Source organism: Carex rostrata, chromosome 19 (assembly GCF_964058835.1).
Source record: "Carex rostrata chromosome 19, lpCarRost1.2, whole genome shotgun sequence".
In the NCBI taxonomy this organism is placed as follows: Eukaryota; Viridiplantae; Streptophyta; class Magnoliopsida; order Poales; family Cyperaceae; genus Carex; species Carex rostrata.
This window is the reverse complement of record NC_135936.1, coordinates 5379776-5402500: the sequence shown is the minus strand read 5'-3', so window position 1 is coordinate 5402500 and position 22725 is coordinate 5379776. Positions and strand designations below refer to the sequence as shown.

At 34.6% G+C, this 22725-nt stretch overlaps 2 protein-coding genes and 1 long non-coding RNA gene across 5 annotated transcripts; 2 read left to right on the top strand and 1 right to left on the bottom strand.

The window, feature by feature from the left end:
• Nucleotides 1–3036: 3036 nt before the first annotated feature.
• Nucleotides 3037–5999, top strand: LOC144571831 (magnesium-chelatase subunit ChlI, chloroplastic-like). The gene is made up of 4 exons (XM_078321210.1): nucleotides 3037–3324; nucleotides 3414–3517; nucleotides 3961–4245; nucleotides 4924–5999. The coding sequence occupies exons 1-4, from the start codon at nucleotides 3231–3233 to the stop codon at nucleotides 5686–5688; spliced, it is 1248 nt and encodes a 415-aa protein (XP_078177336.1). The 5' UTR covers nucleotides 3037–3230; the 3' UTR covers nucleotides 5689–5999.
• Nucleotides 6000–8300: 2301 nt separating this feature from the next.
• LOC144571963 (E3 ubiquitin-protein ligase ATL59-like) lies at nucleotides 8301–8819 on the top strand. Its single transcript, XM_078321359.1, has one exon. The coding sequence runs from the start codon at nucleotides 8301–8303 to the stop codon at nucleotides 8817–8819; it is 519 nt and encodes a 172-aa protein (XP_078177485.1).
• A 6629-nt stretch (nucleotides 8820–15448) lies between these two features.
• On the bottom strand, nucleotides 15449–17630 carry LOC144571736 (uncharacterized). Of its 3 annotated transcripts, XR_013517566.1 has the most exons (5): nucleotides 17307–17630; nucleotides 16761–16849; nucleotides 16446–16533; nucleotides 15735–16276; nucleotides 15449–15645 (listed from the first exon to the last, which is right to left on the bottom strand). It is a non-coding gene; the product is annotated as an uncharacterized LOC144571736 (long non-coding RNA). The 3 variants fall into 3 exon arrangements; XR_013517565.1 differs by having other exon boundaries at nucleotides 16446–16849; XR_013517564.1 differs by having other exon boundaries at nucleotides 16446–17630.
• Nucleotides 17631–22725: the final 5095 nt, after the last annotated feature.

Sequence of the window (22725 nt, the reverse complement as noted above, 5' to 3'; positions counted from 1 at the left end):
AGTCCTGAAATCCAACTGATTATTTCAGCCGATTCAAACTCAGGTTCCTCTAAGATCCTCTTTTGTCTTGACTTAAATTTTATATGGAGTCCTACATTTAAATTGATTATTTCATATTAAATTTCGTTGCTTAATTGAGGTCAGTTAAAAAGGTTTAAGTTGGTTATTTCATCTTTAGGCTTATTAAATTTATTTATGTTCCGTGAGGTATAAAATTAAGTCATGACTTAAAGCTATTTATATATGGTTGGATTTGTGATTTAAGTTATGGCTTAAATTGATCGTTTTTGCCTCATTTGCATGTAATTTTGATTAGAAATAAATTTAAAATGAGATAATAAAATTAAATATAATCATATCAATTTTTGAATATGAACGAGTGTTGTCAAAAACAATTGTTTAGACTGATTAATTGACCGATTAGTCATTGACGGCAACCAAACAATCACGAAATTTCCTGACTAATCAATTGATTATTTCCGATTATGACTGATTATTCTTGATTATTCCCGATTAATGACTTGGTTGTATCTTTCCGACGAGCACATACCGTTATTTACAACACTGATATTAATTTTTGAGTCGCTAATATCAATTAAAAAATTTCCAAACAATTCATGCTTGGAACAGATATAGCATGATAAGGCACATTTTCAACAAAATGTGTATTTATCATTTAATAATTTCCTTTTTAACTTGTTTGTAGTAATAAAATTTTAGGATATTCTTTTTCTTTTTTTAAAAGATTATCGGTGACCGTCAATTTAGTACTAGCATAAGGCAGTGTTACAACTCTCTGCTAGAGCAACCCATCAAAAATGCAAAAAACACAAACTGAAGCACTTTCTGTACCAGTCAGCAACAGGTACTATACCAGTACCCATCTGGAACCGGTACCATAGCAGTACCAGTCAGAACCCAGTACAATACCAGTACAAGTCAGCAACCGGTACAATACCTGTACTAGTCAGCAGCTGGTACCATACCAGTACCCTGAAATTTTAGGATATTCAATGAATCAATGTAAAAAAAAACCTGGCCGCTCTTCTTACCTCATATACCCATGTCATTATATCATTGTCACAATTAATTTCTTGTTGCAAAGGGTATACCAGTGTTGTAAAAAACGTCCGTTTAGGCCGATTAGTCGTTGGCAGTGGCCAAACCATCATGGATTTTTCCGACTAATCGACCAATTATTTCCGATTATGGCCAATTATTCCTGATTATTCTCAATTAATCGCTTGGCGGTACCCTGTCCGTCTGACGACCGCATACCGTTATCTACAACACTGGGGTATACAATATGCCTTGGGTTTGAAAAAGACAAAACAATTGGCACCATTTGCATCTCTTGAATTAACCCCTATAATGTCATTTTGTCAGAGTATTTGATCATATTTATAATTTTTTGATAAAAGATCATATTTATAAATGACTTAGCTTGAAGTATTAAGGTTACATTATGATATATTAAAGGGTTAAAAGGAAACATATGAATGTAGTTAATTAGAGTTATTAAAAAGTATATATGATATTAAGCCTTAAAATAAATATCAGTATGTTAGAAAAAAATTTAAATCAGAATTCAATTTCGTCCCTTTTGCATTTCTAAATTTTTATTTTGTTGAATTTTGAGTAAGCATCAAACAAGCAGCTTTACATTGTCAATTGTATGTGAACAAGATCTGTATCATGAAGCTGACTCATGGTAACTAAAACCAGCTGAACCGCACAATTGTTGTACGGACGGTCAGGATTACAGCAAAATTAGTACTGTTCCCTTTGCAATTTTGCATTTCTCAAATGTATAATAAAAGAGTGAACAATAAAATTCATGTCAATAACAAATTCGTTCAACTAGGAGCAGAAATTTATTCCGCTGAAAACTATTTTTCCCACTAACAATTGGGAAACTAAATTTCTCTTCTTCACATTTACCAGTCTCTTTAACTATAACAAAAAAAAAGGAGCAAAGAAAAGAGAAAAAATAAATCAGATCTAACTATCTAAACTCCTTCCTAAGCGATACTCTACGATTCATCTCCACAGGTTGCAAAACCCTCCGCTTCACCACCACAGCACCCTTTCTCTTCATTGGAGCACCCAAACGGAGAGGAGGCATGGCTTCATTGTTGTTTGGTTGAAACAGATGTGTGATATCTTCAAGTGGAACTCTCAACCAAGCAGCTCGTTTTCTCTTTCTGTTCTGGCTCAAGCCTTCGTTCACTGGAGAAATTGAGAGGTGCGAAGAACTTGGAAGAGGAGAGTTGTTCTCTTTGGCAAGAGACATGAGCGAGAGAGCCATGGTGAGGTTGGATTGGAGAAGAGAGAAGAATTGAGAGGTTATTTGTAAGTTGCGTTGGAGAGGAGAGGGAATTTCGAAACATGGCTCCTTCACTGAAATTTGAAATTGGAGATTGGGAATTTGGGAATATTTGGGTGTTGGGGACTTGGGGGGGAGCAAATTTGGAAGCGCGGCGAAATTGCGAAATTTTTTGGTCGGGTGCTTGCGCGCCGTAAGGAGGGAAGATTTGAAGAAAATCGAAAACGAAATCTTTTTGTAACAGAATTCAGTTTTATGGGCCTTTATTAATAAAAGTAAACTAAGCTCGAGCTCTGGGCTGATGGGCCACTGGCCTGCTAGCTTTATCGACAGAGAAATTAGAGGGCCCATAAACTAGAGCATGCAGGCATTTGTGTCGATTGCATATTGAGTTGAAATTATAGGGCCCAGAAATTAATCAGCCGTATTAATTGTTTGTCAGTACTCTATCTATCAGACGAGCGCGTACGGCGTACCGCTATTTACAACACTGATGTATAGTTGCCAAATTTCATCAGTCAGAGCATGAAGTTGACTATTCTTAAATGATATCTTTATTTATTTAAGGTGGTTTACAGTTCGTGTATGGAAAAGTTATATAACTTATATTTGATAATGCAATTTTGTATAATTTTTTTTTAATTCTCCAAAAATTTTTTTTTTAAAAAAATGAAATTTTGGATTCCGGATTGGGTAAAGGTAGCAAGTAGAAACAAACTGACCCGACCCATTAGAGTTACACTCTCTCTCCCTCTTCGAAATCTTATCCGCTGATCTGCAGCACCAATCCAGCTTTCCTCTCTCCCTTTCATCACCATTCTCTCAAAATCAGAATTTCCAATAATCAGTTCTCTCTTTCTTTCATCAGAGAGAATTCGTAGTCAAATTTAGCCCCATCTAAAAAATGGCGGCACTCTTCTCTGCCTCGTCCTCTCTCTTGGCTTCTTCCAGGCCTCGCTCGGTCCCTTCACTTAGCCTCCACCCCACTAACATCCGACGTACATTCAATCTTTAAACTGAAATGCTCTCTTTCTTTCCCTTTTCTTATTCTTGTAATTATTTTTTAGTAATAAATTGGTTTGTACAGCACATTGTAAGCAGAGAAGCTACTTTGGCAAAGGGTTAGGGATTGGAAATAGACGTCTCTTCATTTCTAATGTAGCAGCACCTGATATTACTGCTACTGAACAGGTAATTAGTTATGTACTTGATGCTCCTTCGGCAAAATTTGACATTAATGGGTTTCCTATTTGTTGGCTTGACCAATTGTGGTTCATTTGCTGTTGCATAATAGAACCCATCCACCATACTGCTTGGTACAGTCTGTGCTTGTACCAGTCTAACTTTTCATTGGGATATTGGATAAAACAAAAGGAAGATATTTGTATAACCACTACTTAAGCATAGCAAAAAGAATGTTGTGAAATAGGTTAATCTCAGTTCAATATCATACTGATGAATATCATCCATACCAGCATATTACCTATTTTTCAACAAACAAACCATTAATACCACTGATGGCTGACCTTAGTTATAGCAAGATGTTTGTGTTGCTTGGTCTGATAACGTCACACACACGCAGAAAAAAAAAATGGAGAAAGTCAGATTAATCTAATAAAAAGTCCCTATTCCAGGCTTCACAGACAGCCAAGGAGAGCCAAAGGCCCGTTTATCCCTTCTCGGCCATAGTTGGCCAGGACGAGATGAAACTATGTCTATTACTAAATGTGATCGACCCCAAAATTGGTGGTGTGATGATAATGGGGGATCGTGGGACCGGCAAGTCAACCACTGTGCGGTCCCTCATCGACCTACTCCCTGAGATCCAGGTTGCAGTTGGTGACCCATTTAACTCCGATCCAGAAGACCCTGAGTCCATGGGCCCTGAAGTACGGGAGCGTGTTATAAAAGGATTACAGGTGTGTTTGCCAACTGTACTAATTAAGAATGCTAGTTGGTCCTTTTATACTACAACTTATATATTACCATATTTGCAAGTAGAACCAAACTTTTTTACTTAAAGTTAAGTCAAGCAAACATTGATTAACTTGTCATATTTGCTGTAGCAAGTTGATTTCTAACCAATTCATGCAAACTCGAAAGCTGCTTGTAAACTCACTTGGTTTTATTTTGGCTAATTTTGATATTTTGAAATGAAAAGGGTTATTTATGGTGAGGAGAAAGTTATCGACTCAAGTGTGTTCAACCTAAAATTGCCTTTCCAGTCATGGTTTCAATATTGTGTTATGGAAAATGTTTCTTGACCAGCTGGCTACTAGGGTCAAAACTGCCCTTGTTAGGGGACAACCTGACCTGTTTGCTTTAATTTGTTAGATTGAAAGGCTAGCTTCCTATTGGCCCACTGTTTCTTCATTAAAGAACAGAAAGAAAATATAAGGCCAAAATGGGTTGCGGTCATGATTCTTGGTCACTGACGGGTCAGGTTGGACCCAGCCATGTTATGGTTTACAAGATGATGTTAACCTGACCTTAGCCCAACTTGATCAGAAGTTCAGAACCATTCCCACAACTGGTTACAAATAACCTAGTTTGCTAATTAATGCCTGAGTAAAAGGTTACTTACTATACTCTTTCAGGTGCCTGTTGCAACCACGAAAATCACCATGGTGGATCTCCCTCTCGGCGCCACAGAAGATCGGGTTTGTGGTACAATTGACATTGAAAAGGCCTTGACTGAAGGTGTCAAGGCCTTCGAGCCAGGTCTACTTGCCAAGGCTAATAGAGGAATTTTATATGTGGATGAGGTTAATTTGTTAGATGACCATTTAGTCGATGTTTTATTAGATGCGGCTGCATCAGGCTGGAACACAGTCGAGAGAGAAGGCATCTCAATTTCACACCCAGCCCGGTTCATCCTTATTGGTTCGGGTAACCCGGAAGAAGGTGAGCTACGCCCACAGCTGCTCGACCGATTTGGCATGCATGCACAAGTTGGTACAGTCCGTGATGCTGAGTTACGGGTCAAGATTGTTGAGGAGCGTGCTCTCTTCGACAAAGACCCAAAAAGCTTCAGGGAGTCTTACAAGGCTGAGCAAGAGAAACTCCAGGAGCAGATCACAGCTGCAAGATCGAATCTTCCAGCAGTCCAGATGGACCGTGACTTGAGAGTAAAAATCTCTAAGGTGTGTGCTGAGTTGAATGTTGATGGATTGAGAGGTGATATCGTGACAAATCGAGCTGCAAAGTCATTGGCGGCCTTGAAAGGGAGAGAGAAGGTGACAGCGGAGGATATAGCGACGGTTATACCAAATTGCTTGAGGCACCGGCTTAGGAAGGACCCTCTTGAGTCAATTGATTCGGGTTTACTTGTGGTTGAGAAGTTCTATGAGGTGTTTAGTTAAGAATTTTGTAGGGGGTTAATCATTGTTTACTTGTGGTAGAGGCTTTATGAAGGTCTTTCTTTTGTGCGGTTTCGAATTAAGTTATTATCTTACCACATAGTATAACAAATGGTTAATTAGTGTATTTATGAGTTCTGTTTTGATCCTTTTCTTTCCTTTCATTTTGGAAATAATTTTTATAGATGGAACATTATCTATGTCATTGTCATTTATCTCATGTTGGATATCTTCTGTCATTGTTTCATATATAGATACAGTGGGATGAAAAGCTACCTGCAACTTAAATTTATTATGCAAGAAACTGCAGCTAACTTCATTTCTCAACTCTTTTTTATGTTCGGATTCAATTTATTAGAACTTTATAGTTTTTTTTTTTTTTTTTTTTTTTTTTTTTTGTGCTATCTATGGTTCATGTATGTGAGGTGCTCGTCTGTTTGTGAGTTTTACTGTTTTAGACTTTTAGTTGAACCAGGTGCTTGAGTAAGTGATGAAGCCTGTGCCTGATGTTTTCAGTTGAACAGTGTGCATTAGACTGCTTTTGATAACCTTATCTTTTGCCCAATCATGGTATCACTGAAAGATGCCAAATTGAAATTGGAGGACCGAATAATTAGTACGAGTATGGTATTTTTTTTTTTTTTTCAATTTTCATGAGTGGGCCAAACCAGAGAGTATTTATATTAAAAAAAGTACAAAGGTCTATTTTCCAAATTTTATTTTTATAATAATAGTAATAATAATTATTTATTTATGTTTGTGTGTGTGGGTGTGGGGGTGGGGGTGGGGGGGGGGGCCTAAATGCTGCATACCACAACTGTTCTCATCTGGTAGCCAGTGCCATATTTTCTGGGTTCTATAAATAGAAGCTTCCTTTTTTTGCCTAAAGAATAATAATATATTGTGTTGGTTTTAAGTTTTTTTTTTTTTTTTTTTTCCATTTATAAAAGTTGATTGCTTTAGAGGGGTTGTTGCATAATTAACCACGAAGATGGTACAAAAGTGAACTTGCTTATAGAATTCCGATGGAATTTTGAATTTTGTGGGTACCTGACAACTTATGCTGCTTACTATCAATCTTTCTGACAGTCAGCAAAACTGTAAACAGTGTAAAATAGGCATACTTGACAGGTAGTTGGATGGTATTTTAGATAAGAAAGGAGTCACAAATTAAAGAATGATAGTCTTAACAAATTAAGTACGTGTGATTATATATATGCTTCCTCTTTGAGGACAAAAAAGATAATTCTCCTTTGAAAAATTATAATCTGATAGAATACTATTAATCACTATAACCTAAAGGAATGCACAACAGAAGTACAATTTAATCATGCGACTCTAATACCTTAAAAAAACTTGGTAAGTTTTATATATCCATGTAACTATTTAATGACCGCAAAAATTAGAGTTATGTAAAAATACTTTAACCCTTGAAAATTATTTATTACATATCGGATACTGGTAATGGGGCATCACCTGAAGTTTGGTTGACTTTGCTAGATCATCCAAAATATTTCTGATTTTGCAAGGCCATGTGTGGTATTTTGGTACTTTACATGGGCAGAGACGAAGTGGCGGTTCTTCAATTTCGTACTTTACAATGGTTACTGCTCTGGAACATGAGTGTAATTTCACTTAAATCATTTGAAATACTTTTTAAGGTTACAATCTTTGTTTGATGTCATAACAGTGTACATATTACATGATAAGGAGTCAAATCAAACGAAGTAAATTTGTGTTATTTTTAGTAATTAGCTCAAGTTGTAATATTAGGAATGATTGGCAGCTGTACCTTTTTCTTATTTATCACTTTCACATTGTTATGGGAGGCTTGCCGCGTTTTTCAGGCCAAACAAATCCTGGAAAAAATAAAAGTAAAAAGAAAAGGAAATTGAATGCCGAATTGAATATCTTAAGTTCAATTTTGATTTCCGGGTCCGCCAACGGAAAATCAGAGAGATTTTTTCCAGGTAATCTATCTGTTCTGTTATATTTTGAGATCTAAGTTTTGTTCCTTCCTGTTCCAATTTTGTGTAGTTTGTGGAATTTTAGGGCTAATAAACTTCATACTTCATTACGGTAACATTGGAGATGCAAATCATTTTCTAGCTTAAAGGGAGATTGAAAATTTGTTCCTCTCAAGTTATAATGAGAAGAGAACTTTTTTGGCACATTGAATATTCATTTATTTTTCTCTTAATATTAATCTGAAATATGTAATTCATGTAAGAGAATTGCATTAAGCATTACTTGTAGAATCTAGAGTGCATAATACTACATATGTTAGGTCTTTCTGTAAAAAAAATATTGAAATGCATATGTTTCCTAAAATTTAATGATCAAGCCCTTTTTATTGATAAAATCTCATGACATTATAAAATTATACAACATCTCACTCTTTTTATTTCTTTTTTTTTTCAGAACACATGAATTATCTGTCATTCAAGGTAATGTCCAGGATATCTTCAAATTAATCACTTGTCTTTAGCAAACAATGTTATGACCCTCTGACAAATTTATATAATGCAGGTACCTACTTCTAATAGGCATATCTATCAAATATCGGTTCATTGAAACGTAACACAACTTATTTAATAACCAATACCCGCATTGTGATGTCTAGCCCAGAAGCATCCTCAACTTATGGACAACATCCAACATACGCCAGTGAAACTGATCTGACAGCTCTGCTCATTTTTATCGCCTTCTGTTGCTGCTGCTTTGCCGTAGCCAAGATAGTTATTTACATCTTTGATCAGAGATACGGAGGCCTTCAATTAACAAATCATGCTGCTCAAGACGGTACGGAAGGACTCAATTCTGATTCCTTAGAGGCATTGCATGTGACAAAATTTAAGAGAAGCAATTCAGGGAGCAACGCTGAGTGCTCGATTTGTCTTGGTGGGCTGGAAGAAGGAGACCCAGTCCGGTTGATGCCTAATTGTATGCATCTGTTCCACCAGGATTGCATCGACAAATGGTTGCAGTCTCATGCTACATGCCCAATTTGTCGGGCAAATGTTGACCCGTTAAAGCCAGCAGATGAATCAGAAGAAACAGCATCAGTAACTGAAATGCAGTCATTACCAGCAATGACATCATCATCAGAAACTCGCTTGGATCAAATGGTGTAATTTTTTTTTTTTTTTTAAATGTTACTGCCTAGACTTCTGAAACACAAGCGCATGTGTTTGTCTTATATGTGAGTTCACATATACTCAATTTTGGAAAAATTAATTGGTAGAAGGATGTACAAGTTCAATTTTGTAGGTGATAGTGGTTGTAATTTTGATTTCTAATTAAGAACCAAAATTTTTCTTTTTTCTATATAACTAAAAATCAAAAGTTGTTTGCTGGTACTGGCATGAGAGTGTAACTTCACCATGGTTCCAAGTTCCTATACAGCTCAGTCACAACCAAAAAGGAGTATCAATCTAATATTCAGGTATACTACTGTTTTTGTGCTTTTTACATAGGATCGTTATATGTATATTTCTTTCCCTGTTTTGTCGTCTCCCCAAGTTTTTTTTTTTTTTTTTTTTTTTTTTTTTTGTCTTTTAAATAATTGGAGACCGGAACTTCAGATATACTGTATATCATATACAATTGTCATGAATACATTTAAAAGACAAAAGTCAATGTCTTCCTTGAATAATAACCTGGCACGACAAAAGAACAAAATAAATCAAAACTGAATTTCGTAACTAAAAAATCGAACAGTATTTGTAAATATTTTTTTATCAATGAAAAATGTGAGATGGCACTTACCAACTCACCCTCAAAAAAAAAAAATCGAACAGTACATAAATGATAAAATATAATATTTGGGCGTATTAATTTTGCAATTCTTCTCCTCGTATGTTTTCTCGATGCATAATTAAGCCCACAAATTTGAAAATATACATTTTTTTTTCTGAAAGAAGGTGGTACGTATAAAAATTGGCACACTAAAGCTTTACAACGAAAGCATATGAGTAAATAAAAATTGGCACACTTGGCAATTGATTTTATATCAAATAATTTTAATAAACCATAAAGAACAAAAAAGTGAAATGAATAAAACCGTTTCGTTTTTATAATAGACAATTTATGCCCTTTTGTGCTTATTGCTAGTATTGTCACTCCAAGAAGTTACAAAACAATACTCATTGGAGTTACGAAAATTCGCAGTTTAGACCTGTTTGCTTCTTTCATTTTGAGATAAAAAGAAAACAAGAAAATCATTTGCTTCTGTTATTTGGGTCATTGTTGTTTCGTACACAATTGCAAACTGTTTGAACAAAAGAAAATAATTTCAAATTTACTAAATTTGTTCCCATCTTAAATTAGGTATCTAACACAGATGAACCAAGAAAAAAAGTAATCACTGGAGTCCTATTTAAGCCCTGATTTAATTTTAGCTGTTCCTGGAACTCTTTTGCTCATAGAAATGATGCTTTGATTAACATATCTAAACAATGCCTGTGCAGGAGGACCAGAGTGCCTGAAGCATTTTTGCTTCAGGCACAAGGGAAGAGCAGAAAGACACACAGGGATAGATGATATTCGACCAAATCTCTTCAGGTAACGCCACCCAATAAGCATAAATAATAACTTGTTTCAATTTCAATTCAAAATTATGGATTCTTCATTTTCTGGACACTGATTACTTGTTTCATGATTAGGCACAACCCACTGTCGAGACCTGGAACAGATCAACATTGATTGATCTGGTGATCTAGAGGAACATGACAAATCCATTTTCCTCGATCTGCTGCAAAGGACCATCTGATGTAACCAAGTTGATCGTCGTCTCCGCCTCTGTTGTATTCATATCAATTCTATTCAAGCTTGTTGCTGACTTCTTTGGTCGAAGATTCAGAACTATCAATGTTTCCTACTACGTCGTCTCCAGGCTTACTGCCGCTGAAATTGCACAGTTGCCCATGACTAGATACCAAACAAATCTGACCAGTGGAACCTCTGAGTGCGCTATATGTATTAGTGAGTTGGAATGTGATACTTTGGTAAGAATACTGCCCAATTGCAAGCATTTATTTCATCAAGAATGTGTTGATAGATGGTTCCGTATTTCTGGTACCTGCCCGGTTTGTCGGACAATTGCAAGTTCAGGAGAGTCAAGAATTAGCTCACTGTTATTACCAGAAACATCATCATCAGGAGCAACATCAGCAGCAATGCTGGAAATGACATCGATATCAGCATCAGTATTGCCGTCAGTATTCGCATCACCGTCAACATCCCCGCACTCTGTTGTGGATAATATGGTATGACATGATTTGATTGCTTCATTCAGACTTTGAAGGAAGATCTAAATACATTGTAAAGAGAGTGCAGAGGATGCCAGATAAAGAATCTCATGAACAATTAAAGGATATTTCAAAACAGTGAAATATTGCTCATTTTTTCAGAAAATGGATTTTGTACTCGCTAAGTTTGGTCTCGGAAACAAATATTTGTATCAAGTTTATTTTAATGTACCTTTTATGTCTAAAAGTAACATAAGTTGTTTGTGGTTTTATTTTTAAGCTGCATGATTTTTAAGGATCTTTGAGGACAGAATTCAAGAATATGGTATTCTGAACTTGAATTAAAGATCTAAATTAAATCCAAGGAAATGCTCAATGAAATTTGTTTTCTCTCCACTTAATGCCTTTAAGGTTCATGATTTTTTTTTATAAATTAAGTTGGTCGGAAGTCGTTATTTATTGTCTTTATCTGAGGATGCGATGAATGATATATATTAGAATTTAAAATAACGATATATTTTTTCAAACATAGAGACAAAAGATTACAAATGATATATTGGAATTTAAAATAACGAACACCTCGATCCAACCAACCTGATTGCCTCCTATATTAATTACTATTAACATGAGTTTTGAGTAGTAGAGGTGGTCTAAGTTCAAATAAAATGAACTTCTCAAGTTCAAATAAGGTCTTGTCAATTCTTATCTTCTATAGATTATATCTTATATTAATTAGATGCAGCATCATCCCAAGAACTGTTATGAATGTAAATCAGGGAAAAAAATATATATATTTTTCACTTGTCCTCAGCCATGACCGGGGGTGCGACCGGGTCGGATAATATCCGACCGTATCCGAATCCGTATCCGAAAATTTGATACGGATATCCGATCGATATCTGAATATCCGTGCGGATACGGGTACGGATGCTATATTGTTAATGATGAGTTTTCACTGGCAGGCAGCAGTGTTTTCTCTAAAATACAATGTTCAGTAGTCCCTAAAATTTCACTATTAAATTAAATTTGTCCTGGACTTTTATCTGAACCTCAATTAGTTCTCAGCTTCAGGATAATAAAAAAACGAATAATAATAACAGCGGGTCTTATTAATAATAATGTTTATTATTATTGTTATTTTTATTTTTATTACTGTTGTTGTTAGTATTATTTTCGTTACTACTGTTATTATTCTTCTCCTTGACAGGTTAAGGGATGGGCTTTATGAGACGCTAAACTTTATAATTTTGCTGTATTTTATTCTGGTGATTGTTATCCAAAATTATCTAACTTCAAGCAGTGCAAAAGTTTTCACCAGAATTATGTGGAAAACTAGATCAATATTTATAGATCATATTATTTAACTAGTTTTACCATTAAGATATATTTAGTTCTGCGACAACTAGTCAACTATATATAAATGAATAAATTAAGCACTGTTTGATCAGTTCACATAATATAACAAAGAATATATAGTTGCGAAAAATTAAAATAATTATTAAGTCATCAAGTCATCTTCTTTTAATATTTTACTTTTGGGTCCAACTCAGACGCTACAAATTAATAAAGTGGTGGTGTCAATTAATTTGTAGCGGCTAAGTTGGACTTAAAAGTAAACTAGTCAATGGTACAAAAACTAATTAATGGTCTGAATTAAATGGTACAAAAACTAATCAAATTCATACCATTGAATTTTGTATCCATCTTAATAAATAGTAAAAAAAAAATTCCAAAAAATGTAAAATTTGGCCTCCAGGCACATTTTATTGTAGAGATAACATCTAACAGTTTGGATCGACGATTTGGACTTTAAAAATGTAGAAAATGCTTTGGGTTGAAGTTAATTTACAATTAATTTCTCCAATAAGAGGCCAACCAAAAGCTTATATAGAGACCATATGTCAATTTTTGTAAACTGCAATTAATAATAATTAAAGTCATGTTGTACAGCTGCAGTTCTGTATGTACGTGCAAAATCAAAGTAGGGGTGTCAATGACACCCGTTTACCCGTTTACTCTATCCGTATCATATTCGATAAGACGGGTATGGGTAAGGTTTTTTTTTCGTTAGTTTGTTGGGTATGGGTATGGGTAAAGATTTTTTTTCGTTAGATAAACGGGTATGAGTACGGGTAAAGATTATTTCGTACCCGTTGGCTAATGGGTAATTATATGAAATATATTATATATAAATATATCAATATTATATCCAATTTATTTATTTTTCTTCTTTTCATATTGTTGTATGCCTGTATCAATGCTAGAGACATATATATCAATGAATTCATTTTCTTGTTTTCTTCCTTATTCATCGTTATTGTCTTTTTCTCAATTCTACAAATGAAAATATTTCATGTTTCAAAGAAAATATATCATCACCTTATTTTCTGGCAATAATGTATCGTTTGGTCTAAATAAGTAATCCATTAATGTCAGTTCAGGTGTTAGCGTCTGAATTTTGCATTACATGTCAGCTTTCTCAAGGTTATACTATGAATATATATATTTAATAATTGAATGAGATGGAATGAAATGTTAGAAGAAAAAATGTAACAAATGACAAAATTGATCATATGCTGTCCGAACCATTATATTGGTATTTTCGTTATTCGTCCACTACCGTTTCGTTACCCGTTAATCATAACGGGTATGGGTAGGGTAGGGTAAGACAAATTCTTAACGGGTATGGGTAGAGTATGGGTAAGGTCAATTCTTAGTGGGTATGAGTATGAAAATGGTTCCACCCTGCCCGTATCGTACCCATTGACACCCCTAAATCAAAGTATTCACGACTTCTATTACATGGCTAAAAAAATATGAACAACTTTGGTTAATTGCTTTAGATACATATGCCATAACGATTGCCATGAAGTTTGCATGCTTGGGACTAGATGGAAAATATTCAAATACTAATTAATGCTAAATTGCAGCTGTCTGGTACAATTTTATTATATTTGACTTTGCTTCGATAAACATGATTTGCTACTCATGATTTAACTGTTATATGTAAATTGTCTGACTTGAATTTCTATGGTTCTTCCGCAAGAGGGGCAGACCAACAACTATTTAATCCGTTATATTAAAGATTAAGTAAAGTCAAAGGAAATTTATAAATATACATTCTATAGTTTATTTACAAATAATACAATGTCACAAATAAAAAATATAATAAAATGGAACTCTATATGCTGCTAGCTTCTATACAAATGACAATGTCTTAATCACTAGTTAGACATTATTCTCAATTTATTTGTCTAATTATTAAATTATTGTTATTAGTTCTTATTTTATTTTTATTTTTAAAACTCGTGAGCCAGTTTTTTTTCATAAGTTTGATATGTTCATTTTAAGATAAAATAAAATAAATATTCTCCAAATTGTTTCAATTTGCAGTTTGCATGTGTTTCTCTGTTATGGGGGGCAGTCAAAGATTATTTGAGAGGTACTGAGAGCAAATATCAGATGCTATATTGTTAATTAAATGCAAGAATTGCATATTTTTGCTACATTTCTATTTCAAATACATGAGAAACTAGAATTTTGAATTTTACTTTATCATCTATATATAATTAATCTGATAAACGAGAGAGCTAGGCCAACAACTCTTCTAGTCTAATCTAACAAACATCCCAAGGACGGAGGAATATATATCTATACAAGTTTAATACATAACTAATTTAATGAGCTACTTAGTTTAAAATTACAAATGCGATTTTTTAAAATTTGGCTCGGTAGCACTTCGGCCGAAGTGCTACCAAAAGTATATTAGTCAATCCATCTCTCCATAATAATAATAATTTTTTCTTACTAAAAAGATATATAGTTATTTCAAATTTAAAAAATGGAGTATAGTGGTTCAAAATTCCCAATGGTTAGATCTCCTGGGGATCTGACACTACTAGAATTCTAACTTATTGCATGCCCTGAAAAATAGCTTGTTGCAAGGTGATACCCTTGCAACAAGCCCGAAAACACTTGTTGCATGCGTTTACCCTTGCAACTATACTCTTGTAACAACTTCCCTCACAACTACTAAGTAGTTGCAAGGACTCCCTTGCAATAGACTTGTTGCAAGCCTATACCCTTGCAACAAGGGCGCATGCAACTACTTTCAGAGTTGACCCCATTTTTAGTATTTGCAAGGGCAGGCAGCATAGGTCCCACCTGACTATATGCAAGGCTAACAATCGTGGGTCCTACTGGACTATATGCAAGGCTAACACCCGTGGGTCCCACCTGACTATATGCAAGGCAAGGGAATATGGGTCCCACCTAACTATTAGCATGTGAAGATTATTAATTTATTGCATGGGTGATTATTGACATGTTTTGAATGCAGTTCATACTATTTGCATGGACATACCAACGTATATAATAACAGGAAATAGCTGGAAATTAGCATGCTCCAATTCTACAATCCTCTCTCTCTGTACCAATCTGGTACCAGCCCATTAATTTTTTACAATTCCCAGTTTTTCATTCAACAACATTCACATAAAACACATTGAAACATAAGTATAAAGCAACTAATAATCATTTACCAACATAGTATAGTTATCTTACATTGAACCAAAATTTAAAAAGAAGTAAAACAACATCATTGATAATAAAAGAGGTGGCTTCTAAATATATCCAAAATGTGCCCACCTATCAAGCATTAACAAAATAAACTCACCCCCTATGAGTTAACAAAATATACCCACAATATAACCTGCAAAGTAATATAGCATACTTCATTAAAAGTTGCAAATAATTGAATAATACAAATCTATAGAGAGAGAGGCATGGAGGGAGAAATACCTGAAATACACCTTCAAGAAGCTACATCATTACCAACTTGCATACTATGAACAACCTTTACAAAAACATTTGCAAACTATTCATAAGTGCCTAAAAAATAGTTGAAAATTTTATTTAAAGGATAATGAACAAGTAATAGGGATTGTACAACATACCATATTGTCCGAAAATTGTATAACTTGCAATTTAGATGACAGTACAATAGCTAAAAAATAATGGGAGTTGCTTACATGTGATAGTGATATTGGAGCAATATCATAAAAGTGATGAGAAATACATGCATATCTCAAAAATTGTTGGTGAGCATTCATTAATTGACTTCTCAGATATAGCCAGTCAGTCATAACAGCACACTAACACTACGGTAAGCATATATCATTAAATCAGTCAGCTGCAACAAGATTTGTTGACTTGTATTTGTAACATAAAAGATTTAATTAAAACAAATTATAGATTAGAACGGTAAATGCAAAAACTAGATCAGTTTTGGAGTGTATCTCGACTTATCTTTGCCTTGAGCTGGAGCAATCCAAGATGCCAACCTACCAAATAAATGAAACACAACCATATTTCATGATACATAACTTTGTTTATAACTTAAAAATGAGAGCAGCTTTGTTTCATTTATAACAAATTTTACTATTAATAGTAAAATTTGTTTCATTTCTAATTAATGTTTTACTTTTATGCCACTCAGAGTTGCATAAAGACCTTGGCCAGGCAAGAACTCAAAACTCTCAACTCGAACCTCCGGGAGATCTTTTCCTATAGTGTGATCCAAAACTGCCGTGTGCATTATCTATGTAGTTGATTAAAAACATAGTCAAGTTGCAAGAGTTATGCATGCAAAAATAACAGAAGTTCTACCTACGAAAATTATAAAAGGATGTATTTGGCAAGGCAACTGCCCAACCAGGGAGTACTGGTACACCATACCAGGCACAAAGATGAAGCTGATGTAAACAATTAAAAAGGAGAGGTCTTTCTACACATTGCCAAGAGAATAGAAAGAGTGAAGGGAAATACCTGTAAAGAATTCCAAGGGCTACTGTAAATCGCTCATTCAATCGACAAGCACATACAAACCTGTTTTTGTGTCAGCTAATTGCAATTTCCTGCAACAAATTATTGGTGTGAACACATTAAGGTAGTGATTTTCTACCTAATTAAAAAAAACACTTCTTGTTGCTGAAACAAACACTTCTTGTTGTTCATCACAGTAACCAGAAGAGGAGTGACCACATGACATAACACCTTGTTTGGCTGATCAGAAGAGTCAGCATAACTGGTGAAAATTAATTACAAGTTCTAACTAAGTTTTACATTGTTTCAAATTAGCAACAACAAAAAATAAGTTGGGTTCACACAAGGATTCATTTGCCTGCTAGAGGTCAAGACATTTAAGTCTAGTATCTAAGGGTCCAGACTAAACCTGATCACATTTAAAATTTTGAAGCAAAGGCCAAAACAACCATACAAATACTTATTTTTCAAAATTATATGAAAAAAATGGAACTAAAATGAAGTATTGTAGAAGATAAAAGAAATAGAGTTAATTTGTTAAGGGATAACCAGATCGTCGAGTGTGTAGATCCACTTGGAGCGGTGCGTCGGTGTCTGAAAATCCCCCATGTACGAATACAATTTGGGGATTTGGGCGAGCGAGATTTGCTCGAGATCGAGAGAGAGCAGGAGGATCGATTGTCCATAGAGAGAGAGGGGAAACCCTAGATCGGGTTGTGAGTCAGTTTTACCGAAAATGGGAGGGCAAGATGGGGCACGGAAAAGCCAACACTGCGAAAATTTGTTGAAATTTCACCGTAAAAGAGGAGGGAAAGAGAGGCGGGGAAAAGCCAGGCGAAAAATTTGTGAGATTTTGGTGAAATTTTGGGAGGGAGACAGAGAGCTAAGGAGGGAAGTGAAAAAAAAAGCTCTCCAAAAAAGGAGAGATAGAAAGGACTATCATATACTCACACGTAATGTAATATGTGTGTTTATATCCAACCGTCTGATCATTATTATGCACAGGTATTAAAGGATCTTGTGCATCATATGGAACCAGATCTAAACAGAAATATTATGTTACCTTAGAGAACATGGACTCTCTACCCACAACCTCTTAAATGAAGACATCAGAACTGTTCGTTGCTTATCGGATGGTCAGCAGAGCTTGATATTTACTAATTACCTAATAATTATACAACAGTGCATACGAAAAAAATTCTAAAAAAATATATCTATTTTTTTACACCTTATATGGCCAAATAATACTTATACATCTTATATTTAGAAACTTTGATCATTATATGTCCCTTCAAATGTAGAAAACATTTTCGGACCGTTTATTTTCAAGTAAAAAATCAACGGTCGATCTGCAACGAAATAATTTTAAATCTGTTTTAAAATGATCAAGGGAGAACATAGAACGTAACCAACATAAAAGTTCGGACATTTTATTATGTATGAGCTTCGATCCGACACGAAATGTTTATGGCCATACGATGCTTCAATATTCGGTCAACTAGATGGATGAGTAAATAAAAACAAAATTTGATCAAATTTGGGTGCAAGACAATAAATACAGTTCTATTTAATTTAAACGGTTTCGATCGATCAACGGATGAAATATTCTCATGCATTTTCATTAACTCACGAAACAAGAGTTTATTTGTTCATATTCATGCATAGAAGATGTGAGTCATATATGCAACATGCATGTAATGCTATAATATTTAATGTGTCAAAATTATTTAATTAAGCAATAAACGTGTTATTATATTAATTATTACAGAAATTTAATTAATATAATTTACATAAATTTTTTCCATATTATTTGTTGTATATGATTTACTTAATTTGTACATATATAAATTAAAAATTATTTTGTTTCATTTTTTATTTCATTTTGAGTTTATAAAATAACACACAACTTAATTTATTTAACAATAAAATTTTATTATTTTGTCATTCTTCTTATTATTTTCAATATATAAATGAAAACAAATTAATTTACAAATTTAACGTTGAATATTTTTCTTTTTGTTTCTTTTATTTTGCCACACACGTAAGGTGTTTGATGATATGCTTGAGCAAACCTCTCAAAAAAATTTCTCCTTGTCGCATGCTCAGACCCTACCTGCTCTCTTTCTCTCGCTCAACCCTCCCCGGCCCTCCTCTCCGTCAGCTCAAAATGTTGTGCTCTCTCTCTCTCAAACTCTCCTCTCCACTATGACAGAGAGCTCCATCCGCTCTCACAAATGTCATCTCGCTATCTCAGTCGCTGCTCTCTACATCTCGCTCGACAGAGAACTCCACCCCAACTTAATTTGTCATTTCCCTCTCTCTATCCGCCTCTTGTGGTAAGATTTCAAACTGTTTTCATCTTCTATTTTCGTTTCTTTAGACATTTATTGTAGTTCGTAAGTCTGTTTATTTGATTTTATGCACAAAAGCTGTTTGATGTAATGCCTATGCCACAAAATAATCACTTGTTATATAGCCTGATGTTATATTTTTTTTAACTTGAGCCAATTTCTCTCACTGCATCTGTTGGTGAGGCGCTAGCGGCTTTAAAGGGGTGTCCGGAAAGTGACTTGTGTGTAGTCGCCGAAAAGAAGGCGGTTGTCAGAAAGATCGGGGTGGCTGATGTGATATGTTATCGATGCTCCAGTGAGGATAATTTATATGGCAGATTATGTTTTTAGTGTTATCCATGTTATCTAAAGTGCATAATTTTCTAAATCTATATAAAATTTATATGGCAGATTACAATTTCATGAAATTAGTCTGGTGCTAAAAGATGTAACTTGTCGTTTGTTATACCTGAATTTTTGCTTATTTAGGAATGAATGCCATCAAATACTTTTCTTTGCAAAGTTTGTTACTATAACAATGAGTGATGAGTTATGGTTGGTTAGAATAAAAGTAAACTTTGTTCATCAATTTGTATATTATTTTTTTATTTTACAAAGGACAGAGAAGCCCATTATATTACTAAAACTAAAGTTAACTTACATAGTTTTCTCCTAATGATATGTCACACCAACATATACCAATACCCTGACAATTGGATAACCAGCTCTACACATGAGCTGCAAATAGTTGTATCTTTTTTTTTTGGTCAAATGTTGATGTAATTGTACAATGTGACCTAAGGATTAAGTGAAACCCTATACCATTGTACTAGTCAAATTGCAGTTCTTGTTGTGATTCATACTCACGTTCACAAACATTTCATTTATATCTTTTTCATGAAAAAATAAATACTAAAACAGAAGAAACTTTGGACTGTTGATTTCAGATGTCAAAATTACCAAATTTAGAGAAACTTTGGAGGCCTCAACTGTTCAAGTTTCAATCATTCGGGTTTTAGTACATTCGAGCCTATTGCCTCCAGAGGTATGTTTTGAATACAATTTTATCAAAAGTACACATTATAACATTATTTCATAAAACACCCTTGATCTGTTTCATTTGCTAAAAATTACCCTTAACTTGAGGGTTCAGCACTTGTGTGGATAATTTAATGAAATATTGCCACTCATGAAATTTCAATATACCCAAATGCTATGTTTGGTAAGTACATTCAAATGTCAGATCCATATTCTAATTTGAGAGCTGAAACAGAATTATCTACTTTTTTTTTATGTTTTATTTGCAAATGTACTTTTGAGCACATAGTCTTAGAAAAAATGCTTGATATAGTTTTATTTCTGACCTTGATTCTATGCTAATTTTTCTCATTTATTAAAACACTCATTTGTTATAAAAAATATTATGCAGGCGGACAAACAACACATTTCAGTAACTTGACAACAAAAGTGTAGACAATATTTGTGATTTGTGGTATTTTAGAAGGATTGTAATATTTAATATATAGCCACTGTAATTGTTTCTTTTATTTCGGAACAAATTGTTCTATTTAAATGGGACTATGAAAATCATGTTCAATTTTTATGATAAATTAAATTGTCAAAAGGAGATATCAAATAAACATAAATGAATCTGTCTCCAGGAACTAAACAGTTGCAAGGGTAGTCCCATGCAATTGCATGAGAACAGCCAGTCCAGCCTTTTGCATGCGCATGGGGGTTAGGTAGTTGCATGAACCTTCAAGAAAATATAATATAATTAGGGGGGTTAACTAGTTGCAAGGGCATAGGGTTAAGTAGTTGCATGGACCTTTAATAAAATATAATATCTATCATGTGGTTAAGTAGTTGCAAGGCAATAATTTTGAGCTGTTGCATGGACCTCTAATAAATTAGAATATCTTACCTTCAAAACATAGTTGCAAGGGGAGGTATAAAACAGTTGCATGGTTACACATCATACATTTGCATGCGATACATGTTGCATGGGACTATCCTTGCAACAAGCTCGAGTCCTGGTCAAACGTCATTTCTGTTGCAAGGACCATCTCTACCTTGCAACAAACAGGTGCTTCCCTTGCTATAAGTTACGATTCTAGTAGTGTGAAGTTTGAAATCCAAATTAAAGGTCAACCATTTTTTTATGCTTGAAAGCCTTTAATCGAGCAGTCAACCGTTTTAAAACAATGTTAAAGTTATATTAAAATCAATGGTTCTTCCTAACGAACACACACATTAATTATTTATAAATACTAAGATAGCTCATAGCAAACGGGCAACAAACCAAAACAAGAAGATAACTCATAGCTAGTCCTTTTAGCAACAGCTAGCAAAGCCCCATTCCACCATGACAAGTGTTATGTATATGGGCCTGATTCTAGGAGTATGCGGGGGGTGGCAGGGGGCGGCAGCCCCCTGCGAGCGGTGTCTGAGGCTACGAAGCAGTCCAAAGAATTTTATTTTCAGAGAAGTCAATTGCATGAAAATCCTTTAACCGACGGTCCAGATTAGTCAAATTACCCATTAAGATGTGCGATTCAGATTAATCCGTTTTTCGCACCCTTTCAGTGGGTTTTTGTCACACCCCAAATCCACGGGTCTGACAGCCTGCCGCGTGTATTTATCAAGTGTCACATATACACGCAAGGCAGTGGATCTTTTATATGCATTACCAATATTCTCATTTGCTGCGTCCGTGTAATAAACCTGAAAATAATCGGGAGAGGGGGTGAGAATAAATTCTCAGTGCGAAATTTGCCACAGTTTAGATTATTGGACTTGCAATCAGACTCTATATTCAAAAATGAAACCCAAACAATAACAGTTCAAACAGATATATATAATCATAAATAACAGAATGTCAATGCTCGACAACAATTTAATCAACCTGAAACACAGTTTACGGAATTTCCAAGATGAATTTCAAACACAACATATATTTTGGCTTAACTCAATTCAATAGGGCTTGTAGCAATTACAGATGTTTTTTCGAGCTGAACCATTATCAAACCCACATCTGTAGGGTTACTGACACCTACAGATGGCCAACCGCTGGACCCTTTATCTGACACCCATCTGCAATCGCTTGGCTTAACAGTTTATTAAGGTCTGGTTTGAATCATATAAAGAAAATCCTCTCTGGAATCATTCCAATAGTCGTAATATTCAATTGACCTTTCAAATGCATTAACACGTAGGAGAATGCCACCGAGCCACAGACGTTACACAGGTCACCCACGACCTCAAATCACATATCATAACACATCTCATATCATCACATAATCACCCTCCCTCGTCTCAACCGGTACTGGGAATATCGAGGGCCGTTCACCTAAGGCCATTAGGATCCTGGGAATCCAAGTCAGCATACAGCCCGACTTGGCAAATTCATTGGATCCAAGTGCTTAACTTCGTAAATCCATTCACATACATATCAAATCAAATCAAATCAAATCAAATCAAATCGTGGTGACTTTCAATCAAATCAGATCATAATAGATCGACACAACCTACAACCATACCAGCATGCAAATCACTCAAGTCACATCAATTCGAGTTTAATTTGATTGGGCTATGCAAATGCTATACACAATTCAATGATGCAATCAATGATATTCAAC